Source organism: Notolepis coatsorum, assembly GCF_963971535.1.
Source record: "Notolepis coatsorum genome assembly, chromosome: 4".
Classification (NCBI taxonomy): Eukaryota; Metazoa; Chordata; class Actinopteri; order Aulopiformes; family Paralepididae; genus Notolepis; species Notolepis coatsorum.
Window position 1 is genome coordinate 135,255,888 of NC_140168.1, and position 26,341 is coordinate 135,282,228.

General features: G+C 42.3%; 1 protein-coding gene across 3 annotated transcripts in view; it reads left to right on the forward strand.

The window, feature by feature from the left end:
• The first annotated feature begins 2,658 nt into the window (after positions 1–2,658).
• LOC311226840 (uncharacterized protein) overlaps positions 2,659–26,341 on the forward strand; it is a 136,624-nt gene continuing 112,941 nt past the window's right edge. For 2 of the 3 annotated variants that reach the window (XM_084312259.1, XM_084312260.1), the window contains exon 1: positions 2,659–2,819. In XM_084312259.1, the coding sequence (XP_084168385.1) occupies positions 2,725–2,819 (95 nt within the window). In that variant the 5' untranslated portion in view covers positions 2,659–2,724. Of the gene's footprint in view, positions 3,043–26,341 lie in introns of all 3 variants that reach the window. The other variant, XM_084312258.1, reaches the window with a different exon arrangement.

Consider the following 26,341-nt stretch of genomic DNA (forward strand, 5'->3'; position numbering starts at 1 on the left):
AGCGGGAGATACTGGAAGGGTCCCCCCGGTTGTAAGCCAGCAGGGGTAGAGGATCTGTCGGTAGTAGAGAGTCTGGTCAACGATGACTAAGGAGACTCCAAGTACAGGAGACGGTGCAATAGCCTCTTGATCCACAGACGAATACAGCTGTTCTCCGTAGACTGTAGCTCCACAGTGAAGAAAGCTAGCCGGCCTCAGGCTCTCTGAGGCACAGACTCGACTGGTCTCCTCACAGGGTAAATCCAACACGTGTAGGCGTCGGCGATTCTCCGCTCCATAAATCACAGGACCAAAACAAATATAATCCAGCCGCAAAGGGCTATGTAGTCGTCGGGTAGATTAATCCAGTGTACATGTCCACACGGTTCTCGTCTAGGTCTCCTCGGGTGAAAGCGCCATGAAAGCAGCCCAGCCTGGATAAGCACTCTAGCTGGTACGAGGAAGCGTTGGTGATGCTGGTCACTGTAGAACTTTAGCCGCACGATACACTATACACAAATAGACTATTACTGACTTAATAGAAATATGTCGCACTCGACGGTATAGCGCCAAACTCTGACAATTCAGTTATTAATTCGCACGCGGTCTCAATGCTCTATTTTGGGGCCAAACAGGCCATACTTCACCGCACGGAGTATCGTGGGTGAGGCTTCAACTTATTGGGTAACTCTACTTCTGTATTCACCTGCGCCATATTTATATGCACGGCGAACAATCTAGTGCCAACCTCATTTCTGTCTCGTATCCCTGGGCAAGGCCGGGCATGCACAGACATGTCTTGACGGTGGCTTTGAACCTGACTCTGGAGGCACGGCTCTGGCGCCTGTGGACCGCTGTCCAATAGGAGAATGAAATATTATGGTCTGGGCTAAAGGGATATTCCGTGTATATGTACAAGGAATATACAAGGGATATCAAACGATATACAAATACTATGCAATATATATCAATAAATATATATATTCGGTTTAATCTGATCCTTTGTAACAGGTACAATACAGTACGGTTCAATACAAACAATTGTTAAGAGGATGTAGACCAGAGAAAGACTTTCGTCTTGTTTACATGATCAGGGTCCCCCATTTTCAATTCATCTCATCTCTGGTCTCTGACAAGAACAAGTTACAGGTTGAAAAAAAACCTCAGCTCGGAACTAGGCAAAATCTGCATATGGCTCGCTGATACCATTCTCTTCGGTTCAAATAACAAACTCAGCAAGACCGACGGCTTCTCAGTTACAGTGGGTGACAATATTGTCACAAGGAAAGATGAAATTAACTACCTGGGTTCCATCCTAGAGGCTAATCTTTCCTGTGACAAAATGGCATCCAATGTAATAAAAAAAAGTCAACCAACGAACTCGATTCTTGTACCGGATCTCCTCTCTGGTAAACAAGAATACCCTGAAGACTCTGGCAGGAGCACTCATTCAAGGGTACTACGACTATGCTTGCACCTCATGGTACCAAAGCACATCAAAGGCGCTAAAAACTAAATTACAAACTGGTCAGACTACTGCTTGACCTGACTCCTAGAACCCACCTCACCCCTGCCCACTTTGACAACCTAGGATGGCTTAGAGTAGACAACAGAGTACAGCAACTGGCAATGGGCCTGGTCTACAAGATACACTACACGACCAAGGTACCCATGTACATGTCAAAATACTTCCCAAAGGTCAGTGAATACCACGATCACAACACCAGAGGGAGCTCCACAAATCATGTTAAACCCAGATTCGGCTCAAACAAGGGACTAAACACGTTTCGCAATTATGCCACATCAATGTGGAACGCCCTACCCAAAGCTGTAAAGGAATGTGAATCACTACCCACTTTCAAAACCACTCTCAAAGAACACCTACGGGAAACTGCAATTCGAAACTGGCCCTTGCAATTGTCCTAACCCAACCCCCTCCAATGTACAGTAAATGACCAAGTATGGCTTTGTCAATATTCCAATGTACAGTTTTGCTTGTACAGTGTCCCCCCCAACCACCTCCAATGTACAGTTCCCCAACCCCACCTACCCAACCTCCTCCAATGTACAGTTTCTACGTCAAATGTATATACTCTCTTTTCTGGACTCTTTTTGTATCACAAACAGTACTGTATTTGCAAATCTAGTATGTCATAAATCAATGTATAGATGTAGCAGTACTGTCTATCTGTATGTTGTGTGTGTCATATGTCCTGATGAATTGAAAATGGGGGACCCTGATGTAAACAAGACGACAGTCTTTCTCTGGTCTGCATCCCCTTAACAATTGTATGTATTGAGCTGTACTGTACTGTACCCTTTCTGAAATCTGTTAATAAATGTTTCAATCAATCCAAATCGGGCCCATGGATTAAAAAACACAATAATCACACTTTAGTTCTCTCTAAGCATGAAGACATGTACATGTTTGTGTTCTGACTGCAGCTCGTTATCCTCTTCAAATAGTAGTAGTTTATTCAGTCATCATCTCACACAATACAATATACACCATCATTTAACAATATTTGATTTGTACAGTGACTGAAAGGGTACAGACTGAAGCATAATAATGCTTATATATGCCTGTCCTGTCCTATATTCTTAACAAAACTCAAACAGTATTCTAAAAGAAAATCAAACCCCATTTTATATCAAACCCAGTTTATTTTTTTGGTTTGGTTTGGGGGGGTTGGTTTGCGCGCATGCGCACTGTGCCGTCCACCGGCGGTAGGGAAGGAGGCAGTAATGGCGGAGAACGTTCGGTCGCCGTTCGACTACCGGGAGCCACCGACCCTCGACAGCGACGGGGATGGGAGCAAGCCGCCGCCGTCGTCCCGGGGGTGAGGAGCTAGAAGCTGAGCCTGCAGACGGTTCTGTAACGGCCCCGTTAACGACCCAATATCCCCGGTGTAGTCGCCCCCCGTGTCTCCGCTGCATGGTTCTGAGAGAAGGGGAACACGGATCCGAGAAAGTGGTGTTTTGTTATCACGGTTGTTGTTGTTTCCTCCTCCTCCACCACCGGTTCTGCCGGTGCAGCCCCCGTGACGTCTGTTTGTTTGTTCGGTTGGTGGTTCTTCATTATTATAACCGAGCTGCTACCGCGGTGTGCTAGCAGCTAGCGGGGTTAGCCCGCGTTAGCATAATAACATGCGTCCTGCACAGAACATAACCACCAGCAGAAAACTGCAGCTTAACGTTACTGTCGTGGTTTCCAGCTGTGCATCATGTACTCTGCACATCTGCACGTATTGATTGATTGATTGTGGATGAAAGCGTGTAGCTGCTGTCTGTCTGCTTGTTGTGGTCGTTAGGCTATGTCGTGGCTTCTTCTCTAGTAAACAAAGTTCTGCTGGCCACTGCTCATCGTCACTAATGTCAGAGATCATCAGGGATGCTTTGCTGCTCTAAGTCTCTGTCGCTTGACATACGCAGCTTGATGTGATGTGATGAGGGGTGGGGTCAACTCCATGATATTGTAATAATACATGGTGATATGTTCTCAGGTGGTTATTGCATTGTGTTGCTAAATGTTATTACCCCCCCCACCCCCAAAATACAAAACGCATCACCATCATCACCACCCTGACTATCATCATCACCACTATCACCATCATCACCACCACTATCACCATCATTACCACCCTGACTATCACCATCATCATCACCACTATCACCATCATCACCACCCTGACTATCACCATCATCATCACTACTATAACCATCATCACCACCATCATCACCACCACCAGGGTTTCCCATTAATGACCTAGACTGTGGCGTCCAATTAGTCCCGCCACAGTTGTATAATGAACACAATATATATATATATATATTTTTACATATAAAGTTTGCCAATAGGGATGTATCAGTAGTATTGGCAGTGGTAGTAGTCGTAATAGTAATCCACTATATATTTAAATTTTCTAAAAAATAAACCAGTTCAACACCAGTAACCACTTTTGCGTTCATTTCTTTGATGGCTCAAATGTATCCGCAGTGGTTCCCAAACCTCTCCTCGAGACACCCCAGCCGTTCCATGTATTTGTTAAATTCCACCACCAACACACCTGATTCAACTAATAAAGGGCTAGTTAAGTTGAATCAGGTGTGCTGGTGGTGGAATTTAACAAATACATTGAACGGCTGTGGTGCTTCGAGGAGAGGATTGGGAAGCACTAGTCTAGTCGATTTTGTGTTTTGAGCACAACGTTCATCATAGATCTAGCCTCTATTTTGCTCTCAAAGTGCACCAGATTGATGCATTTAACTTTAAAATGTACAACAACAACAACAAAAAAATCAGGGGGGCCATGCCCTCGGACCCCCCTAGCGGGTCGGAGGTTCACCCCCCATAGTCTCTGAAAATCCTGTGGGAAACACTGCCACCACTATCATCATCATCACCACCACTATCACCATCATCACTATCACCATCATCACCACCACTATCACCATCATCACCACCACTATCACCACTAGGCTTGGGTGGTATCATTTTTTTCATACCGTCATACCTTGCTGACATAATACCCCGGTATACGGTATATGACGGTATGACTTTCATTTTCATCAGCGGTGGGGGGAGCTAACAATATACTCATTATCACCATACATAACGCTTATATTGAAACACGTTGAGATTAGGGCCGTTCTTTCAACCTAAAAGTGAACTTTCTTCAACCTCGAAGTAAACAAATCACAGAACGGTAGCCAGTTAGTAGGTATCAACGTGAGCTCCCGGGACGGTAGCTAGTTAGCACCATCCAGGTATCAACGTGAGCTCCCGGGACGGTAGCTAGTTAGTTAGCACCATCCAGGTATCAACGTGAGCTCCCGGGACGGTAGCTAGTTAGTTAGCACCATCCAGGTATCAACGTGAGCTCCCGGGACGGTAGCTAGTTAGTTAGCACCATCCAGGTATCAACGTGAGCTCCCGGGATGGTAGCTAGTTAGTTAGCACCATCGAGGTATCAACGTGAGCTCCCGGGACGGTAGCTAGTTAGTTAGCACCATCCAAGTATCAACGTGAGCTCCCGGGACGGTAGCTAGTTAGTTAGCACCATCCAGGTATTAGTGTTGTCACGATACTGGAATTTCGACTTCGATACGATACCTTGAAAAGTATCGATACTTTGATACCATTTCGATACAAAAAAATAATAATAATAATAATATATATATATATTTTTAAACAAATTTAGCTTTTGTCGCTGGTTGATTCTCCTCAGCTTCTCTCTGGTACTATAAGAGAAGATAAATATAACTAGGGATGCCCCGATCACGTTTTTTGCCACCGATACCGATCACCGATCGTCGTGAGCCATATCGGCCGATACCGATCCGATACCGATCGTTTTTGATTAAAAAGAAATTAAAAATTATTTTATATAAAACGTTTTTTTTTTAATAAAATATATATATTATATAATTAGACTTGTAGTTGTATTATCTGCGAGACATCGCCACCACGCAACAAGTCAAAATGCTCGCTATCTGCAAACAGCTCCACTGTCTGTGTGTACTCTAGTAGCCCTAGCTCCAAAAAGGATTCTCCGGCGCTGCAGCGGGACCCTATTGGTAACGTTATGCTTTGGTCATTTCACATTCAGCAAGCCCTCAGCTCGAATACGCATTCAATCAATGTTATAAGACATTGATATCAGGAGCTATCTGTAGCTACTGCTAGCCGGCTAGATGACGTTAAGACAACTATTTAGTTCAATCGGACATTTCGTTTTGAACCGTGAACTAACGTCAGCTAACGCAAGCTAACGGAGATATCAACATGGGCTACTGGACTTCCTGGGGCATTTGTTGATATCCGGAGCTATCAGTAGCTAGCCGGCTAAATACCGTTAGACAATGCCTACTAAAAGTGAATAGTTGACTGGGTAATTTTGTTTAAACAGTAACGATAGCTAGGTAGCTAACGTTAGCTCAGGTCGAATGCACTATCTAGACTCAGCAGAGGAGGTCCGCCTCCGTGTTTACAAACTCTACACGGGTACGGGCGGGGCTAGGGAGGAGGAGCAGTTTGCAGGTCCTGTGCGTCTGAGACAAGCGAGTGAGATATCCACTTGATCAGTTTCCGCGATCGGCGAATATGACTAATTATCGGAATTCCCCGATCGCATATTTATACTGATTATCGGCCGATAACGATCGGTGGCCGATCGATCGGGGCATCCCTAAATATAACACTTTTAAAACCCTTTGTTTATCTTTAGATCACACATTTAAAAATAACTGTTCATCTCACTTCAATCATTTTTATTGCAGATGCAGAACATGGTATTTTCTCAAGCAGACAGATGTAAACACTGTAATCTGTGTTGCATGTACCTGACAAACTGAACTGTTTGTATTACAGTTAGTAACAGTTTCGATTTTTATTTAAAGATAACGAGAGAGAGAGAGGCTATGCTCGGAGCATTTAATAACGTTACATTTTCAACAAGATTGCTGCTATTTAAACACTTCATGGAAACGAGGTAACGTTAACCTTATGTCGACTGTAGTATTGTATGACCTCGACATAACGTTTAAACGTTAACGTTACTCCGTTTCCATGCAGTAATTATAAAAGTGGCCAGCTAAGCTAACGGAGCTAACGGCTAGCAGTAGCTAACGTTAGCTGGTAGCTGTAACGTTACTAACAATGAATCAGCTGTTGATATTATGCGCCATCAGTAGACAACGTATCATGTATTAAACTAGAGTTAATGGTTTAATGCTTCAGTCACAGTGACGTTGAAAGAGCAGCTGTCACGAACCTCTTTCATTTCTTTATGGAGATCCGCGTTGCTCTGTAACACCGCTTGCAAATAGCATTGGGGCATCATTAGCTTGTCCTTCGTTGTTTACTTCAAACCCGAAGTACCTCCAAACAGCACTTCTGCTGTTTTCTTTATCCACAAGCACAAGTTGCGGAGGCTCTGCATTTGCCATCTTCAGCTAAAATGTTTGTTTACTAACTGAAGACGGCTCTGTGAGGGGGAGGGCTGGACTCGGAGGAGGCGGAGGGGCAAGCGTGCTCTGAACAGCGCGTCAACAACTTGCGGTAGAACACTCGCCAGCTGGTACCGATACTGCAGAAAGTATCGGTATTTCGGGAAATGAGTATCGAAACCATTTTAAATATTCAGTATCGATATGTATCGATACTTCGATATTTTTGACAACACTACCAGGTATCAACGTGAGCTCCCGGGACGGTAGCCAGTTACCCCGCACCATCCAGGTATCAACGTGAGCTCCCGGGACGGTAGCCAGTAGGGCTGACCTTCGAAGCTTTTTTTGGCAATCGAAGCTTCGGGGCCGGGGATGCACGATAATTATCGGGCCGATATGCAATTATGACGTCATCCCGATAAACCCGATAACGTTATTGATAGCTCCGATAATATATAATAAATTTTTTGGTTAAAAGAAATCCGTTGTGGGTGTATTGGGTTGAAGGGCGCTTGTTTTTATTATAGCCTCCTCCCGTTTTGCCAGTACTGTGGTATGACTGATAGCGTGTGGTTTAGGAAGAGGGAGTTTTTCACAAATCCAGCGCTCCCTTTCTTGGCTGTGACGTAGTCGGGTGACATTCAGACTGACTGAGGCAAGATAGTAAAAAAAAGATGGCGGCGTCATCGGACTTTTTCAAAGTTTCAGAGGAAAACAGTTTGCTTGCTATTTGTAACAAATGCAGAAGTTCCACGAGGAGGGAAAGGGGCAACAAGCTATAACACATCCAACATAATAAGTCACCTGAAACATCACCACCGCTACGATGGTGTATTAAAATCCGACGACGCCGAGCAGCTAAAGGCTAATGCAACGTGGCATAAGCTAATCCAAAACCAGCTGCTGGCGGGCGGCGGGACATTTACTGAGGACCAGATATTATGATTTAACAAGTCTATCTGTCCAGGACGATGACAACATTATTGCAGGTAAGCAGGCAGCCTAGCCGTTTCTAACTACTAACGTTATCACGCTAGCTTGGATGCTAACTAACGTAATTAAGCTTGTCATGGTTCATGGTGAGCTGTTTGTGTTATAACGAGACAGCAAATTAATGAATGAATGAAAACTTTATTTAACAGATTGCAGAATGGGTACAATACAGTACAGCTCAATACATACAATTGTTAAGGGGATGCAGACCAGAGAAAGACTTTCGTCTTGTTTACATCAGGGTCCCCCATTTACAATTCATCATAACATAATGACATACATGACATACAGATAGACAGTACTGCCTACATCTATACATGACATACCAGATTTGCAAATACAGTACTGTTTGTGATACGAAAAGAGTCCAGAAAAGAGAGTATATACATTTGACGTATTATTATTGTATTGTGATATGTTTTGTTTCATGTTGAAAAAAAGAAAAAAAAAATTGATCAAAATATTTTTTTAATAATACAATAAGTATCGGCTTGAGGAGCATAAAGTTATCGATATCGGTGTCAAAAAATCAATATCGTGCATCCCTAGTTGTGGACCAGAGCCACGTATATACTTGTGGCAAGTTGTTATTGTTTTATTCCATATTTATAACGCTATTAACGTCCGCTATCGAGATCCATTACCTACTAGGCTTGGGCGGTATCATTTTTTTCATACAGTCATACCTTGATTACTTAATACTAGGGATGCCCGATCGATCGGCCACCGATCGTTATCGGCCGATAATCAGTATAAATATGCGATCGGTGATCGGTGATAATGCTTTATTTTTGCCGATCGTCAACACCGATCTCACTCGCTCGTCTCGCTGAGTTCTGTCTCAGACACCGGGAGCTGGAAGCATCTCGAGCTGTGCGGCGTCTGCTCCTCCCTCCAGCCCCTCCCGCGCGCATGTAAACACGGGTCTAGTCTAGTGGGACAGGAGGACGGCGTCTCCCTTAGCTAACGTTAGCTACCGTTACAAAATGACCCAGTCAACCATTCACTTCCAGTCCAATACATGATGAGGCATTGTCTAACCGAACGGTATCTAGCCGGCCAGCTACCGATAGCTCCTGACATCAACAAACGCTCCAGCAAGTCTAGTAGAGACGTGTATGATACCTCAGCTAGCTCATGTTAGCTGACGCCAGCTCACTGTTCAAAACGAAATGTCCCACTGAACTAAATAGTTCACCGAGGCGCTGTATCAACGTTATATAGCCGGCCAGCAGTAGCCACAGATAGCTCCTGATATCAATGTTTTATAACACTCATTCGATGCGTATTCGAGCTGAGGGCATGTTGTTGAATATGATCAATAGGGACTAGCTGCAGCTCCGGAGAATCCTGGCCGTAGCTGCAGGCTACTCGAGTATAGGGTCCAGCTGCAGCTCCGGAGAATCCTGGCCGTAGCTGGAGGCTACTAGAGTACACACAGACAGTGGAGCTTGTTGCGTGGTGGCGATGTCTTGCAGATAATACAAGTACAAGTCTAATTATATAATATATATATTTTATAAAAAAAAAATTATATAAAATAATTAAAAAAAAATTTTAATCAAACTATCGGTATCGGATCGGTATCGGCCGATATGGCTCACGTCGATCGGTGATCGGTATCGGTGGCAAAAAACATGATCGGGGCATCCCTACCTAATACCCCGGTATACGGTATATGACGGTATGACTTTCATTTTCAGCGGGGGGGGGGGGGGGGGGGGCGGGGTGGCAACCCGTGTTACCAAGTAAACAAATCACGGAGATGGCCAGTTCGCCCGCAGCATCCTAGTGCTAACGTTAGCTCTCAGAATGGTAGCAGTTCGCCCGCAGCATCCTAGTGCTAACGTTAGCTCTCAGAATGGTAGCAGTTTGCCCGCAACATCCTAGTGCTAACGTTAGCTCTCAGAATGGTAGCAGTTCGCCTGCAGCATCCTAGTGCTAACGTTAGCTCTCAGAATGGTAGCAGTTCGCCCACAGCATCCTAGTGCTAACGTTAGCTCTCAGAATGGTAGCAGTTCGCCCGCAGCGGCAGCATCCTAGTGCTAACGTTAGCTCTCAGAATGGTAGCAGTTCGCCCGCAGCATCCTAGTGCTAACGTTAGCTCTCAGAATGGTAGCTGTTCGCCCGCAGCATCCTAGTGCTAACGTTAGCTCTCAGAATGGTAGCAGTTCGCCCGCAGCATCCTAGTGCTAACGTTAGCTCTCAGAATGGTAGCAGTTCGCCCGCAGCATCCTAGTGCTAACGTTAGCTCTCAGAATGGTAGCAGTTCGCCCGCAGCATCCTAGTGCTAACGTTAGCTCTCAGAATGGTGGCAGTTCGCCCGCAGCATCCTACACACAACAACACACACTCTCGTTACCACAACGCTTTACGGTATTTTCACAGCACTGTCGCAACATTACCGTAAAGCGTGAACATCGTTGTGATCATACACAACAGTTAGCTCTCAGAATAGCCAGTTAGCCAGCAGCACCAGCAACGGTAAGCGTGTCTCATTTAATTCCCACCACTGAAGCGGGGTTTCCCCTCCTCCTGTGTGTAGACAACCAGCTCTGCGTGGCTCGCTCCACTAGTGAGGACTGGTCTCGCCCTCTGCTGGCGCGTGTGTGCACTACAACAAAACTCCGTTTTGACGGTATTGATTTCCAAATACCCTGGTATACCGTAATACCGTCATACCGCCCAAGCCTATTACCTACCCACATATTTGATTTTCGAAATATGCACTACCAGCCAGATCCGCTTAGGTGCGCCATCGCTCCACTGCAGTATCATTGAGGGGATTTAAAAAAAAAAACTTTTACAGTCCTGTGGGCGGATCATACGAGCCTCGATTCCAAACGAAGACCCTCCATCTTTGATCCAGTTACCGAACGTATTTTTCAGCCTGGAATAATGGGATTTATGATTAGCCAATGTACATATCGATCTACCAGAATCCGATGACTAATGAAGAAATGCTGCCGGCGATCACATGGCCTGACGGTAGGACACTATTCCCCCAAATTAGAGAATAGTTTTATTATTTTCCAAATTCCATTTAATTTTTTCCCAAATTCAATTTTTTCCGTTTTAATATTTCAGAATTCTGTATTTTGCCTTTTATGCTCATTTTACCATCAGAAATAGTGTCTAATAAGTGGGAATGAATAAATGTCCACAATTGAATAAGATATAACAGTCCATTTAATGTTTTTAAGTGCTGCAACTCAGAAATACAGTTCAATTTTACACAATATTTTTCAATTAATATTGTGACCAAATAAAAATACATATTTCAAGTGTAAACAATAGATACAGCTAGCTACTACTGACATTATCACAATGACAATGTCAGTAACCTAGCTATATCTATTATATTGTGATGAAATATAGTAATGCATAATTTAGGCACCTTTAGTTTAGTTTATTTCGTTTATAAAGGACAGTGTATAATGGCAATCGTTTGCATTAAACAAATGGATGGGTGCACTAGATTTAGCAAGAAGCTATCATTTCCATCTATAGTCCTATGTACTGTAACGTTTCATAGCTATTTAAGTTTATTTAGATTATAAAGGGCAGTGTATAATGACAATCGTTTGCATTAAACAAATGGATGGGTGCACCAGATTTAGCTAGAACTTCTAGAAGCTATCATTTCCATAGATAGTCCTATAACGTTACATAGCTATTTAAGTGTATTTAGTTTATAAAGGGCAGTGTATAATGACAATCGTTTGCATTAAACAAATGGATGGGTGCACTAGATTTAGCTAGAAGCTAAACGTCCTAACGTTATAGCTATTTAATCACAATAGTGTCACAAGTGTTTTTGCGGGTCCAGTCCACGGAACGTTGACAGAATTAGCAAAACACCTTATCACCGGAGGCATAAAAGTCATTAGGATACTGTTCTGCTCTGAATTGAGGGCTTATTGTGGAATAGTTTAGCTTCTTGACGATGTTAACACTGAAGCAGCCAGACGCTTGAGCACCGCGGCTGTGTTGTGTGTAACACGCTGTAGAGTCCCCGCCTCCCCGGTCGTGTGTGCACCAAACGTTCCACCCAAAAACGAAATTTCAGTCCAGATTAGGCCAAATTCTGCAATATTCCACGTTTTGCAGTTGATTCCATTTTTATTGGTTAATTCCGCGATTCCGTCCGCGATTCCGTGAACGCGGATTTCATATGGCTCTACCCCAAATTACAGCTGGATTGGACATTGTTTTAAAACCTAACGTGATGATCAGTGAACATGGCTGATTGAACACACACTATATTGCTAATCAATAATACTAATCGTCGTTCCCCGCCGCCCCCATTTCATCCATAGATGCTCTGTAATAGTCCGGATGCTACGCAGTTTGTTTTATTTCATTCGTATATATACAGCAGAAATGGCGTTTGATATAACGGCGCCAACGTTTAGCCTATTTTCTAGCTTCCTGGAAAAAAGACTAGACGGAAAGCGCGATAAACCTTATATTCACGACGCTATAAAATGACAACCAACCGATGGATTTTTATTTTCTTTAAGCCATTATGAAGGCACGGTTTATGCACTCAAGTGACAATGAGAATGGACAGATAGCAATACTATAAATGATATATATATCTCTTAGAAAGTACATAGGTTTGTAAACAAACCGCTGTCCTCTGAGGCATAAATCGCCGCAAGACTGCGGACACCAAAGTGTTAATAAACAGCCGTCTGTTATAATCACATTTTTATGAGCTAATGAATTCCGTTATATTGGACATTTGTATTAATTATATCAAGCGAAGAACTGAGAAATTTGGCAGAGAGAGACGGCATTCACGGCAACATTATCGTGGGTTTGCGTGATGACTCTCCACCTCCCAACGACTTATTTGCGAGAGTATGCCGCTGCAGAGCCGCAGATTCAGCTGTTTTCAGGCCCTATCTGGGGACTGCTCAGCAGCGCCCCCCACCCAACAGCTGAATTGCCAATGGCTGAATTGGAGCTGCAGCTCCAGCTGCATGCACTCGCAAATCTAGCAGCAAGCTCCCGCTGACACAGCGTTGTCATTATTATACCTGCTTGGTGAAGAAACGATGAAACAAATGTAATGATTGTTTCGTTCATCGCATAGGCTATTTAATTTTAGCCTATTTTAATACAATTCAAATAATAAAATTGTGGGAATTATTTTCACCGGACATTAAGACCGGAGAGATTAAATATGTCGGACTTCAACAGATTTTGCCGGTCAAATACCGGTAATTACCGGCTAACGGAAACCCTGGCACACACACACACACAAAAATCGTGTTTTTTTTTTTTTACTTCGATTTCTTTTTTAATGTTCGAAGCTTGTGCCATTGAACGAAGCTTCGAAGTATTTAAGACAGCCCTAGTAGCCAGTTACCCCGCACCATCCAGGTATCAACGTGAGCTCCCGGGACGGTAGCCAGTTACCCCGCACCATCCAGGTACTACTATAACGTTAGCTCCCAGAACGGTAGCCAGTTACCCCGCACCATTCAGGTACTACTATAACGTTAGCTCCCAGTCCCAGAGCGATATCCACGTAACCCTCTGCTGGCGCGTGCTGTGCAGTGCACTACAAGCAACTCAGTGTCAGTGTAATAGCAGTCTGTGACGTCACGGTATTGAGAATCATACCGGCGGGATCTCGAAATACCCTGGTATACTTAGAGCCATATGGAATCCGCGATCACGGAATCGCGGACGGAATCGCGGAATTGAGCAATAAAAATGGAATCCACTATAAAAATTAAAAATTAAAAAAAAAGTTTTTTTTTTCTTTTTTTTTTTTTTTTTTTTTTTATGTTGTGGAACTTGTACAGCACTTTGTTCAACTTTGTCAGTGCTGTAAAGTTTAAACCTTTTAAAATCTTAGACAAACAAAACACTTTGCTTTCATGAAATATTGTAAGCCGTCATTTGAGGCTTTATAAAAGCAGCACAATGAACACAAATCTGTCAGTGCCGAGTCCGTCATCTTAAATAACAAACAGCATTGCTTGTTGTAGTTAACAAAGAGAGGCAGAGTTGATTTTGCAAAAATATATATATATATATTTTTTTTTTTTAAATAATCAATTTTTTTTTTCATATTCGAATCCCATGCCCATCGAACGAAGCTTCGAAGCTTCAAAGTATTTAAGACGGCCCTATTAAATGGACTGTTATATCTTATTAAATTGTGGACATTTATTAATTCCCACTTATTAGACACTATTTCTGATGGTAACATGAGCGTACAAAGCAAAATACAGAATTCTGAAATATTAAAACGGAAAAAACGGAATTTGGAAAAAAATAAAATGGATGGTGGAACCAAGCCTAATCACCACCCTGACTATCACCATCATCACCACCACTATCACCATCATCATCACCACCACTATCATCACCACCACTATCACCATCATCACCACCCTGACTATCACCATCATCACTATCACCATCATCACCACCACTATCACCATCATCACCACTAGGGCTGCAACTAACGATTATTTTGGTAGTCGACTAATCTGTCGATTATTTTTTCGATTAGTCGACTAACCTAACGATTATTTTTGTCACACCCTCCATCTCTGTTTCCTGTGGGCACGGCTCCTTTTCCGGGCTCCAGTGTATGTTTTACTTCACATGCTCAAGTCTGCACACCTGTGAATGTCACCCTGTTGTCCAGTCCCTCTGCCTTAACAGTTAACTTAACATAACATGATCCTATAGCAAATTAAAATAATGACTCATGAAACATTTGAATTTGGATCTTAACACTTTGACTGCCTAAAAACGCTTTACAGCGTCATTGCTGGCCATGCTAAAGTTGCCGGGGGACGCTGTACAGCGTCCTTATATCAATATTTCAAAAATCTGGAATCGGATTCATATTCCCCCTCCGCTGGCCTGAGGTCCACCAGCAGGACCCACTGAGCTCTCTGGCGGTTCAGGAGCGCCATCTGGTGGCCGATCGGCGCAACCGCTTAACAGGAAGCGCAGTAGAGGTTTTGCTGGTCGGCCCTATTACTTCCGGCCACTCGGTATAGGTTCCGGCATTCTAGCTCGTCACTCTACATAGCGATCGATTGCCAATAACTCGATAAACAACATGATTTGGACGTATATACCATTATACAAGCTGGAGATGGACCGGGTAATAATATATCCCATAATGATAAAATTTCTACTCGACGATGATCGCCCAACGGCGCGCGGAGACTGGGGTGAGTTTCAGCGTGTAACGTTACCATCTTCGATACTAACTGCTTTTATCAACATTTGACCCACATTAGATGATTGGTATAACGCTGCCCACGGAATTATAAACGCCCCCTCGCCCATCCAGTCAACATCAGATGACGTGTAGTAACTTCTAGAAGTACGTCTAGTTGGAATTTTTTATATCGCGCTGATTGCCATCAAACTGTATTTCATCATCAATATAATGCATTTGGGGCTATATATCACGTTCTGGAGAAAGTTGCAGAAAGAGATGAAAACATACTTATACATTAGACCATACTTTACTATGAATATGTGAATGAAAAAGTTTAACGTTGCTACACAATGAACAATACATATAGGACTTTGAATGGGCCCTAATAATGGCAATGTAGCAATAGAATTTAAAAAGTTATAGCCCTGCAAAGAAGGGGACTTTCTCCATAGACAAATAGCGCTGGCAATCTATGGTATATCATTAATTTAACCCAAGGCAACCAAAGTGTTAAGCAACTTGCTTAAATCAAAATGTATTTGAATAACATAAATACAATACAACAATCAATCATAATAAAATAAAATAATACAAATATAAAGTGCAAGTGTTTAAATGTAAACAAAGAAAGACAATAAGTAGCAGCATCTGCCCCCAGCACCGCGGCTGATGGGGATGTAACTTGGTCCAGGAGGGTGACGTGGAACAGCTGTAGGGGGAGAGGAGAGGAGGATGACAGATCAGACAGACTTCTAGGACTTTTGTTTGCTGTGTGTGAGAGGAGTGTGTGTGTATGTGTGAAACTTTATTTTAGATGATGTACTGCATAATGCCATTAACGTTAAACCATGGGAAAGCTAGTTGGAACTTGGCTGGCTAGGCTAGTGTCGTGTTTTTGCAGACTGACTAGCTAAGTAAGATTGTGACACACACTGCCACATTGAGTATATGTGTATATAAAAGCAGCAACGCTGTAAGCTTGGCGCTGTTGTTTAGCTAACGTTACGTTACATACAACATACTGCAGCCTCGGTATAACTGAAATAGCGTGCAGCAACGCTGTAGCTTGGCGCTGTTTAACGTTACATATAACATACACCATTCCGCAGCCTCTATAAGCCCCAGCAATAGTTAGCTTAGCAAGCATTATCCATATCCATGAGACATTCTGTTTTCCAACATGTAAGCTAACGTAAAAAATACAATACTATGGCTAACTATCTAAAACGTACCCATGTTCCGAAGCTCCGGGGTGCATTCTTTCTTCTTCTTACCCGGGCCGTTACTACAGAATGCAGTCAGACAATGGAAACTATACTGCCCCCAGCACTTCCTGTAGTGCATGGCAGTTACAAATGAACATTTGCGTCTCTGATTTTTTTTATACGACGCATCGACGCAAAAATTCCCCGTCTGCGATTTTTTATGATCGACATCGTCGATTATGTCGACTAATCGTTGCAGCCCTAATCACCACCATCACTATCACCATCATCACCACCCTGACCATTACTATCACCATCCTGACGTATCACTATCACTCACCATCACCACCACTAGGGCTGACCTTCGAAGCTTTTTTTGGCAATCGAAGCTTCGGGGCCGAGCTTCGATTTTAATTCGAAGCTTCGAGAGAGAGATTTATTTTTTTAATTATAATATATATATATATTTTTTTTAATCTTATGTTGTGGGACTTGTACAGCACTTTGGTAAACTTTGTTGTTTTTAAATGTGCTCTATAAATAAAGTGGATTGGATTAATTAATGAAGTAGCCCCTTTCGTGACTGTCAAGTCAAGTCAGTTTTATTTGTATAGCACATTTCCAGGCAGCGGTAGCTGACACCAAAGTGCTTCACAAGCAGGTTGATAAAAACAAATTAGTGTGAGGCAAGGTATAAGATTAAAAGAAAGAAATAAAGAAAAACATGGCAAAGCAATGAAAGCAACAAAACAAGCAATATGGTGCAGGATATAAGATTAAAAACATAATAAAGCAATGAAAGTAATAAAAACTGGTAGGACACAGTAAAACAAAGAGGATAGAAGGGTCAGGGGTCTAGTGGTAGTTAGGTAGGGGGGAAGGCCAAGGAGAACAGGTAGGTTTTCAAGAGTGATTTAAAAGCCTGTACGGTCTGGGCAGTCCGTACGCTGAGGGGGAGGCTGTTCCACAATCTTGGCTGTGACGCAGCCAACAAGGTTTCACTCGGCTGCGCTGCCTGGGTGCAGTGGGGCTGCTCTCACAGCCAACGACATGACATTACATAATTATGTTGCAACCTTCGTCTATCAAGCAAACAATTATATTATATTTAATTTATCATTTATAATTATATCAGACAATGCACCTACAAAAGCAGATGATTACAATTAAATTAGCCAACTTGGTAACACATTAGTCATAGCAGCATAGGCATAGCCTTATTAATGTTTTGTGTGGCGTCGCCGTCGTGTACAACGATACTTATGTTTTTTAGGTGATTTGACAAAGTTGCTGTAGAGTTGTGATATGCCATTTTCTTCTGGCATATCTGGCACTCGGCTTTTTGGGCATTGTCTTTGCATATTTTAAAGTGTAACCACACGTCTGATGACTTCTTCATCGACATGTCTGCTGCACATGTCCTTGTTGTTTTCAACACAGATAATCTCCACGTGCTTGTTGTAGAGAGGTGGAGTCGAGGCGCCGCTTACTTTCGTTTCATTGGAATAGAGGCGCAAGATTTTGGAGGCAAAAAAAAGAAATTTTATTTTATATATTTTTTTATTTTTAAACTTCGATTTATTTTTTTTATGTTCGAAGCTTGTGCCATCGAACGAAGCTTCGGAGCTTCGAAGTATTTAAGACAGCCCTAACCACCACCCTGACTTATCCAGGGTGTCCGCGGATCCTTAAAAAGTCTTAAAAGGTCTTAAATTTGTTTATCAATAATTAAGGCCTTAGTTTGTCTTAAAATGTCTTAAATCCATTTTCAGAGGTCTTAAAAATGCCATAGAAAGGAAAGATAAAATGCCATGTCATCTTATGTTTTATTATGAAATCTGGGGGAAAACGGTTAACGGGAGATAAAGTTTGACTTTTCATTGACCGTGTTGTAGAATCATGCAGACCGGAATGGGGCGGAACCAACAAGGAGTTGTGTTGGGCCGGGGAACCATTTCAGCAACAGAGTCTAGCTAACGTTAGCAAGGCGAAGCGATAACGCTAACGTTACGTTTAGTTTAGTTTAGCATTTGCACTCGTTAATATGGGAAAGTGCCAATTTAACGAGAACTGGCTCGACAATCCACTGTTTGCGCGATGGTTGGTCCCAGTCAAAGACCATTACGAGCCCCGCTGCAACAACAACAAAAATAGCAGTCGCGTGACTCGCGTCGCACATGCTGAGCGCTAAGCATGTTACCTTACAAAAACCGCCTGCAAACTACTATTTCGCATTTATTTTCGGCCCTGCCTGCCTCCACACCAGCTGCGCCATCAGGTAGGACTATAACATTTGCACCAACAGAAGTCCGGATAACATTCGGCTCCACGCCAAAGCTTGAAGCTGAGGTCTTAACTTGAAAATAATCTATTCACGGATGTAAACAAGGACACGTGTGGTTATGTTCGATGAGAGCTTCACCCACTATGTATTTTTTCCTCCCACCCACCCCCTCCTAATGACGTACAGTATCCTCCCATGTATGTTAGGATCTATGGGTAACAGTACTGTATATTTGCATATCGTATATGTCACAAATGTAACAGTACTACTAGGGGTGGACGGTATAAACGGTATACGGTATAAACGGTATTAATTTGCTCTACGGTATGGATTTTGACTATACCGTTTAACCGGTAGAGCAGCTCTAAAATAGCAATGACGTCATGTAACCACAGCGCGACTATTTCAATCGCATTTGCCCCTAAAAATAGATAGAATTAGTCATAGATAATAGATATGTGCAAACTGGAAAAAGTTATTTAGGAGGCTTCGCGCAGTGGGCGTGTCAACACGCAATTGTCATTTCATAATAAACACATATCACCGCGGCGCACAGCACGTTTCAATTTCAGTTCCTGGCATTTTTAACCAGTGGAGAAAGGTAAGATATTTCCCTATCGTTTTTCTTATATGAATTATTCTACGTTAATAAAACATACCTGGTGATCAACTACAGTTTGCTATAAACATTACGATATGTGTGTAGTGTTATGATAACGACGGCAGCAGCGGGAGCCGGGAGGACGCCGTGCAGCAGTGGATTTGCGAATAGCATTCAGCTGCAGAGCCGCAGAGCCAGGGGCTCTTTCAGGTCTGGTCACAGGCCCGTCAAACAGCGCCCCCCCCACCCAACGGCTGAATTGCCAATGGCTGAAATGAATGACCTGAAAAAGCCCCTGGCTCTGCGGCTCTGCAGCTACATATGCTTCTAGCAAAATCCAGCCCCGCTGTTTGCAATGGGAGCAGGAGTCTCGACTCTGGACTTATTTTATATGGAATATAATGACTTTATACGCAAAAGTAGCCTAGTTTTAAGTTAAAATATTATAAATCTACATGCCTTGAGGATGTCATTCTTTATATAGCCTGCCTATCAGGCAAAAAAAATTATTCTAACAGAAACACTGATACCGTGATATATACCGTTACCGTCTATGCTTCAAATTATACCGTGATATAAATTTTAGACCATACCGTCCACCCCTAAGTACTACTAGTACAGTACTATATACCTGTATGTCCCTATGCCATAAATGTCATGTATGTTGAGTGTCATAAATGTCACTATGAATTGAAAATGGGGGACCCTGATGTAAACAAGACAAACGTCTTTCTCTGGTCTGCATCCCCTTAACAATTGTGTGTATTGAGCCGTACTGTATTGTACCCATTCTGCAATCTGTTAAACAAAGTATTCATTCATTCAACCAAACCACAAAAACAAAACAACTGGATGAATGAATGAAAACTTTATTTAACAGATTGCAGAATGAGTACAATACAGTACGGCTCAATTCACACAATTGTTAAGGGGATGCAGACCAGAGAAAGACGTGTCTTGTTTACATCAGGGTCCCCCATTTCCAATTCATAGTGACATGACATTTATGACATACTCAACATACATGACATCATGACATTTATGGCATAGGGACATACATGACATCAGCGTTTCCGTTAGCCGGTAATTACCGGTATTTGACTGGCAAAATCTGTTGAAGTCCGACATATTTAATCTCTCCGGTCATAATGTCCGGTGAAAATAATTCCCTCTAAACACAATTAGATTATTTGAATTGTATTAAAATAGGCTAAAATTATATAGCCTATGCGATGAACGAAACAATCTCACCAAGCAGCCGGTCTAATAATGACATCCTGCTGTCAGCGCGAGCTGGCTGCTGATATATTTACGTGAAGCATGGCTTGGCAGGGTGCAGTACTCCAATTCAGCCATTGGCAATTCAGCTGTTGGGTGGGGGCGCTGCTGACACCACTGCTCTGCTCTGCCTGCTCCAAGTGCTCCATGCTTCACGTAAATATATCAACAGCCAGCTCGCGCTGACACAGCGGTGCCAAATTTCTCAGTTCTTCGCTTGATATAATTAATACAAATGTCCAATATAACGGAATTAGTTAGCTCATAAAAATGTGATTATAACAGACTGCTGTTTATTAAGGTCGGGCAGACTGCCCACCGACACCTCAAGTCGGCAGCAGCAGCACGAAGTCTCGAGGGACTTATTTTATTTGGAATATATTAATGACTGATACGCAAAAGTAGCCTAGTTTTAAGTTAAAATATTATAAATGCCTTGATGATGTCATTCTTTATATAGGTCTATCAATTGTTTTTAAGCTCAATAAACTCTGACCGGAATTTATCCCATTTGTCCGGTAGATTGAAATCTACCGGACACTCAGACCTGCAAAAAAAAATTCTAACGGAAACCCTGCATGACATACAGGTATATAGTACTGTAGTGTTACAATTGTGACATATACGATATGCAAATATACAGTACTGTTACCCAGAGATCCTAACAGAAAATATATACATATGATGGGGAGGAGACTGTACATTAGGAGGGGGGGGGGTTGGACATTTACTGTGCCCAGTTTCTAATTGCAGCCTCCCGTAGGTGCTCTTTAAGAGCGGTTTTGAATGTGGGCAGGGGTAAAGTGGGTTTTAGGAGTGAGGTTAAGCAGTAGTCTGACCAGTTTGTTTTGTGATGTTTGTAATCTTGTTTTTAGGGCCTTTGAGGTGCTTTGGTACCATGAGGTGCAAGCATAGTCGTAGTACCCTTGAATGAGTGCTCCTGTTAGAGTCTTCAGGGTATTCTTGTTTACCAGAGAGGAGATCCGGCACAAGAATCTTGTTTGTTGGTTGACTTTTTTGATACCCTGGGGAGGGTGGTAATAGTTATGTGTTCTGACAGTGGCTGTTGTACTTGCTGCTTGGCCCCTGGTATATTTTGTATAGCTATATTTGCTATTTATGTTTGGTCACCCCTTTGTTGAAATTCATCCAATCCAGTTACTCCTTTAAGTTCAAGATTTTTAAGTTTCCAAGTTATGTTTTAATAAACATCTTTGGACCAATGTGTCCCTAAATTTAAACTAATTGGTGTCGTTGCATGATTTGTCATTTTGTTATTGTGAAATTGGTATTAAATTTAATTCTGAGTGGCATTAAAAAGTCTTAAAAAGCATTAAATCTGACTGGGCTAAACCTGCAGATACCCTGTTATCACTATCATCACCCTGACTATCACCATCATCATCACCCTGACTATCACCATCATCATCACCCTGATTATCACCATCATCATCACCCTGACTATCACCATCCTGACTTATCACTATCACAAAGATTTCAAGATTCAAGAGATTTATTTGTCACATACATACAAGAGACATGTAGTGAAATGAAGGTGGCCATGCCCATCTTGATTGATTGTGCAAAAAATACAAATAATAATAGAATAGATAATAAAATAGACATGATAAAAACAAAAGTACTAAGATAAAATACAATGCTAAGTTTAAGAATGAAAGGTAATAGTGGTGGTGGCAAGGCGCTCACCACGAATACTGGAGACGCTGGGTTCGCCTGTTCGAGCCCAGCGCTTCACATTGCTTTCAGTTTAGCTGGTCATTCCGTACTAATACACATTGGCAGTATTAGGGGGTGGGAAACTGATGGGTGGGGATCGGGCGTTGTGGACAGCGACTCCTACAGGTCCGTTGGTGCGCCTGCGCAGTAGAATCAGGGGGCGGCGCCCCTCCAAAACGCAGACCCCTGACGCTGAAGGATTGCGCCGCGCAGGTGAAAAGATGCGACTGCTGTTACCTCGAGTATCGGAGGGGACTCGTGCTATGTATGACTTAGTCCACATTGCAGCCGGCTTGTGGGAGGCAAGAAACAGCGTTCGAGACAGGGGAGGGTTGAATTGGATGATACGAAATTGGGATGGGAGAAAAATAGAAAATGGGAGAAAAAGTGGATAAAAAAAAAATAATGAAAGGTAATGAGTCCTATATACAATAGTATACAATATACAGTTATACTATAAACTATACTATACAAAAACAGTATTTTTTTTTCTTTTTTTTTACCTGTAGTGTGTTTGTGTGTGAGAGAGTGCAGGATGTGTGTGTGTGTGTTCATGTGTGCTTGTGTGTGGAGAGTAGGGATGCACCGAATGGGAAATTCTTGGCCGAAACCGATACCGAAAATAGGAAACAGTTGGCCGAAAGCCGAAAGGCCGAAAATGATTCATAGAATAGAATTTTTTTTTTACCAATGTTGTTCAGCTACCTGATTATGGAAAAATATATGATTATGGCTAAACTTAACTTAAATAATAAATAATCACTATTATGGGTCTTTTTGTATCACAAACAGTACTGTATTTGCAAATCTGGTATGTCATAAATGTATAGATGTAGCAGTACTGTCTATCTGTATGTCATGTATGTCATATATGTCCTGATGAATTGAAAATGGGGGACCCTGATGTAAACAAGACGAAAGTCTTTCTCTGGTCTGCATCTCCTTAACAATTGTGTGTATTGAGCTGTACTGTATTGTACCCATTCTGCAATCTGTTAATAAAGTTTTCAATCAATCAATCAATCAGAGAGAGAGAGAGAGAGAGAGGCGGACATCTGTGCTCTACTGAGCACACCTTTCTAGCCCAGATGACTTTGGCACAGTAGACAGCGCAGGGTTCGAAATTAACGGGGGCTTGGGGCAAAATGCCCTCGAAAATTGACCAAATGCCCCCGAATATCAGTTAAGGGGGGCAAAAAAAGCCCCCGACAGTTTACTAATTATATATATAATTATATATATGCTCTACAGTGCGAGCATTTCCCTCGTATTGCCCCTAATAATATGTGTGTGTGCAAAGCGGAAAAATCATTTACTTGCAGTGTGGAGACAGACGAGTGATTATGAAGAATTACAAAACAGCTCCGCTGTTAATAGTTCAGATTGAAACTGGACTGAAATTCAGTTTTTGGGTGGAATGTTTGTTCCAAGGAGGAGGGAGGCGGGGCCCGCTGCGTGTTACAGGGAGATGCTTCCAGGCACTTGAGAGGTGCTGCGAACACAGAGAGAGCGCTCTGCTCTCATCAAGCATTACACTGCTATCTTAACGTTAGCAAGCTAAGCATCTGCATAGCGCGACCTGGCTGTGTAACGTTAAGTAACTTGTGTTCGGCGGGGAAAGACCATTCCATTTGTAACAACTCCAAAAGAATAACATCCAAATCCGATCCCGATGCGCATTTCCTTCATTCCACAGCGCTGAGCGCGCAACGTATTTCATTGATCGACCTGGCCAGAGCCTATACTCACAAACGTTGCGTGTGTGGGGTTTTTCATCAATTTGAAACAAGCCTCTTGACTGTTGGAATTAGGGATGTTAAAAATAAAATATCTAATAATATTATTCAATATTAGACATTCATTGATCCAGAGGCAACCGGTTATTATATCAAGACAACAACACAACTTGCCCTCACTCAGGGACAATAATATGTAATCTATTTAGATAGAGTATGTATGTATTATTTACAGATAATTGAAGGTACCTCAAAACATGAAACCAAGCCATGATGTCACACATCGTGTGTGTGTGTGTGTGTGTGTGTGTGTGTGTTACTTGAACAATTGTCACTGTGCTCCTAAATTTCTGTGTGCTCCTAAATTTGTATTTAGATTTTATTTATTAACATTTTATTCAGGAGCACATGTGCTCCTTGGGAAAAAGGTTAGCGTAGAGCCCTATATATGGAGACATTAACATTACGTTATCAAACATAGGGACGAAGACTGTAAAAAAAAGTGTCAACAATGTTTTATAATCTTTATGTTAATTTTCATTATAAAAATGTTGTGCCCCCGAAATACAAAAAAAGCCCCCGAAAAGCAATTAAGGGGGGCAAAAAAAGCCCTTGAAAAAAAATGTTAATTTCTAACCCTGAGACAGCGTCAATGTGAGAGAAACAATCCCTCCCCCTCTCGCTCTGAATAATATGCATATTAGATCACTCAAGTGAATAAGTAAATAAGGATAAAGTATGTTAAAGACGCATTTATTGGACTTGTTGCGCGCGGAGTTTACATACTGTAGAAACAGCGCGACTCCCGAGGAGATGCATTGCTCCCGAGTCCCAAGAGGAGTATCACGCAGGACAGACAGCGTCAATGTGAGAGAAACAATCCCTCCCCCTCTCGCTCTGAATAATATGCATATTAGATCACTCAGTGATATATATAGTAAATAAGGATAAAGTATGTTAAAGACGCATTTATTGGACTTGTTGCGCGCGGAGTTTACATACTGTAGAAACAGCGCGACTCCCGAGGAGATGCATTGCTCCCGAGTCCCAAGAGGAGTATCACGCAGGACTGAAGAGCTCACAGCGTGCATGTAATGAATCCGCGTTTTGATGACATCATCACAACAACACGCGTTAGGTTGCTTCTGTTTCGGTGATATATTTTCGGTGAAAAAACTCTTTCGGCCGAAAGCCGAAAGGCCATTTTAAAATGGAAGTTGGAAAAAAATAAAACGGATTTCATATGGCTCTAGGTATACTGTAATACCGTCATACCGCCCAAGCCTAATCACCACCCTGACTATCACCATCATCACCACCACTATCACCATCATCATCACCACCACTATCATCACCACCACTATCACCATCATCACCACCCTGACTATCACCATCATCACTATCACCATCATCACCACCACTATCACCATCATCACCACTAGGGCTGCAACTAACGATTATTTTGGTAGTCGACTAATCTGTCGATTATTTTTTCGATTAGTCGACTAACCTAACGATTATTTTTGTCACACCCTCCATCTCTGTTTCCTGTGGGCACGGCTCCTTTTCCGGGCTCCAGTGTATGTTTTACTTCACATGCTCAAGTCTGCACACCTGTGAATGTCACCCTGTTGTCCAGTCCCTCTGCCTTAACAGTTAACTTAACATAACATGATCCTATAGCAAATTAAAATAATGACTCATGAAAGATTTGAATTTGGATCTTAAGCAACTTGCTTAAATCAAAATGTATTTGAATAACATAAATACAATACAACAATCAATCATAATAAAATAAAATAATACAAATATAAAGTGCAAGTGTTTAAATGTAAACAAAGAAAGACAATAAGTAGCAGCATCTGCCCCAGCACCGCGGCTGATGGGGATGTAACTTGGTCCAGGAGGGTGACGTGGAACAGCTGTAGGGGGAGAGGAGAGGAGGATGACAGATCAGACAGACTTCTAGGACTTTTGTTTGCTGTGTGTGAGAGGAGTGTGTGTGTATGTGTGAAACTTTATTTTAGATGTACTGCATAATGCCATTAACGTTAAACCATGGGAAAGCTAGTTGGAACTTGGCTGGCTAGGCTAGTGTCGTGTTTTTGCAGACTGACTAGCTAAGTAAGATTGTGACACACACTGCCACATTGAGTATATGTGTATATAAAAGCAGCAACGCTGTAAGCTTGGCGCTGTTGTTTAGCTAACGTTACGTTACATACAACATACTGCAGCCTCGGTATAACTGAAATAGCGTGCAGCAACGCTGTAGCTTGGCGCTGTTTAACGTTACATATAACATACACCATTCCGCAGCCTCTATAAGCCCCAGCAATAGTTAGCTTAGCAAGCATTATCCATATCCATGAG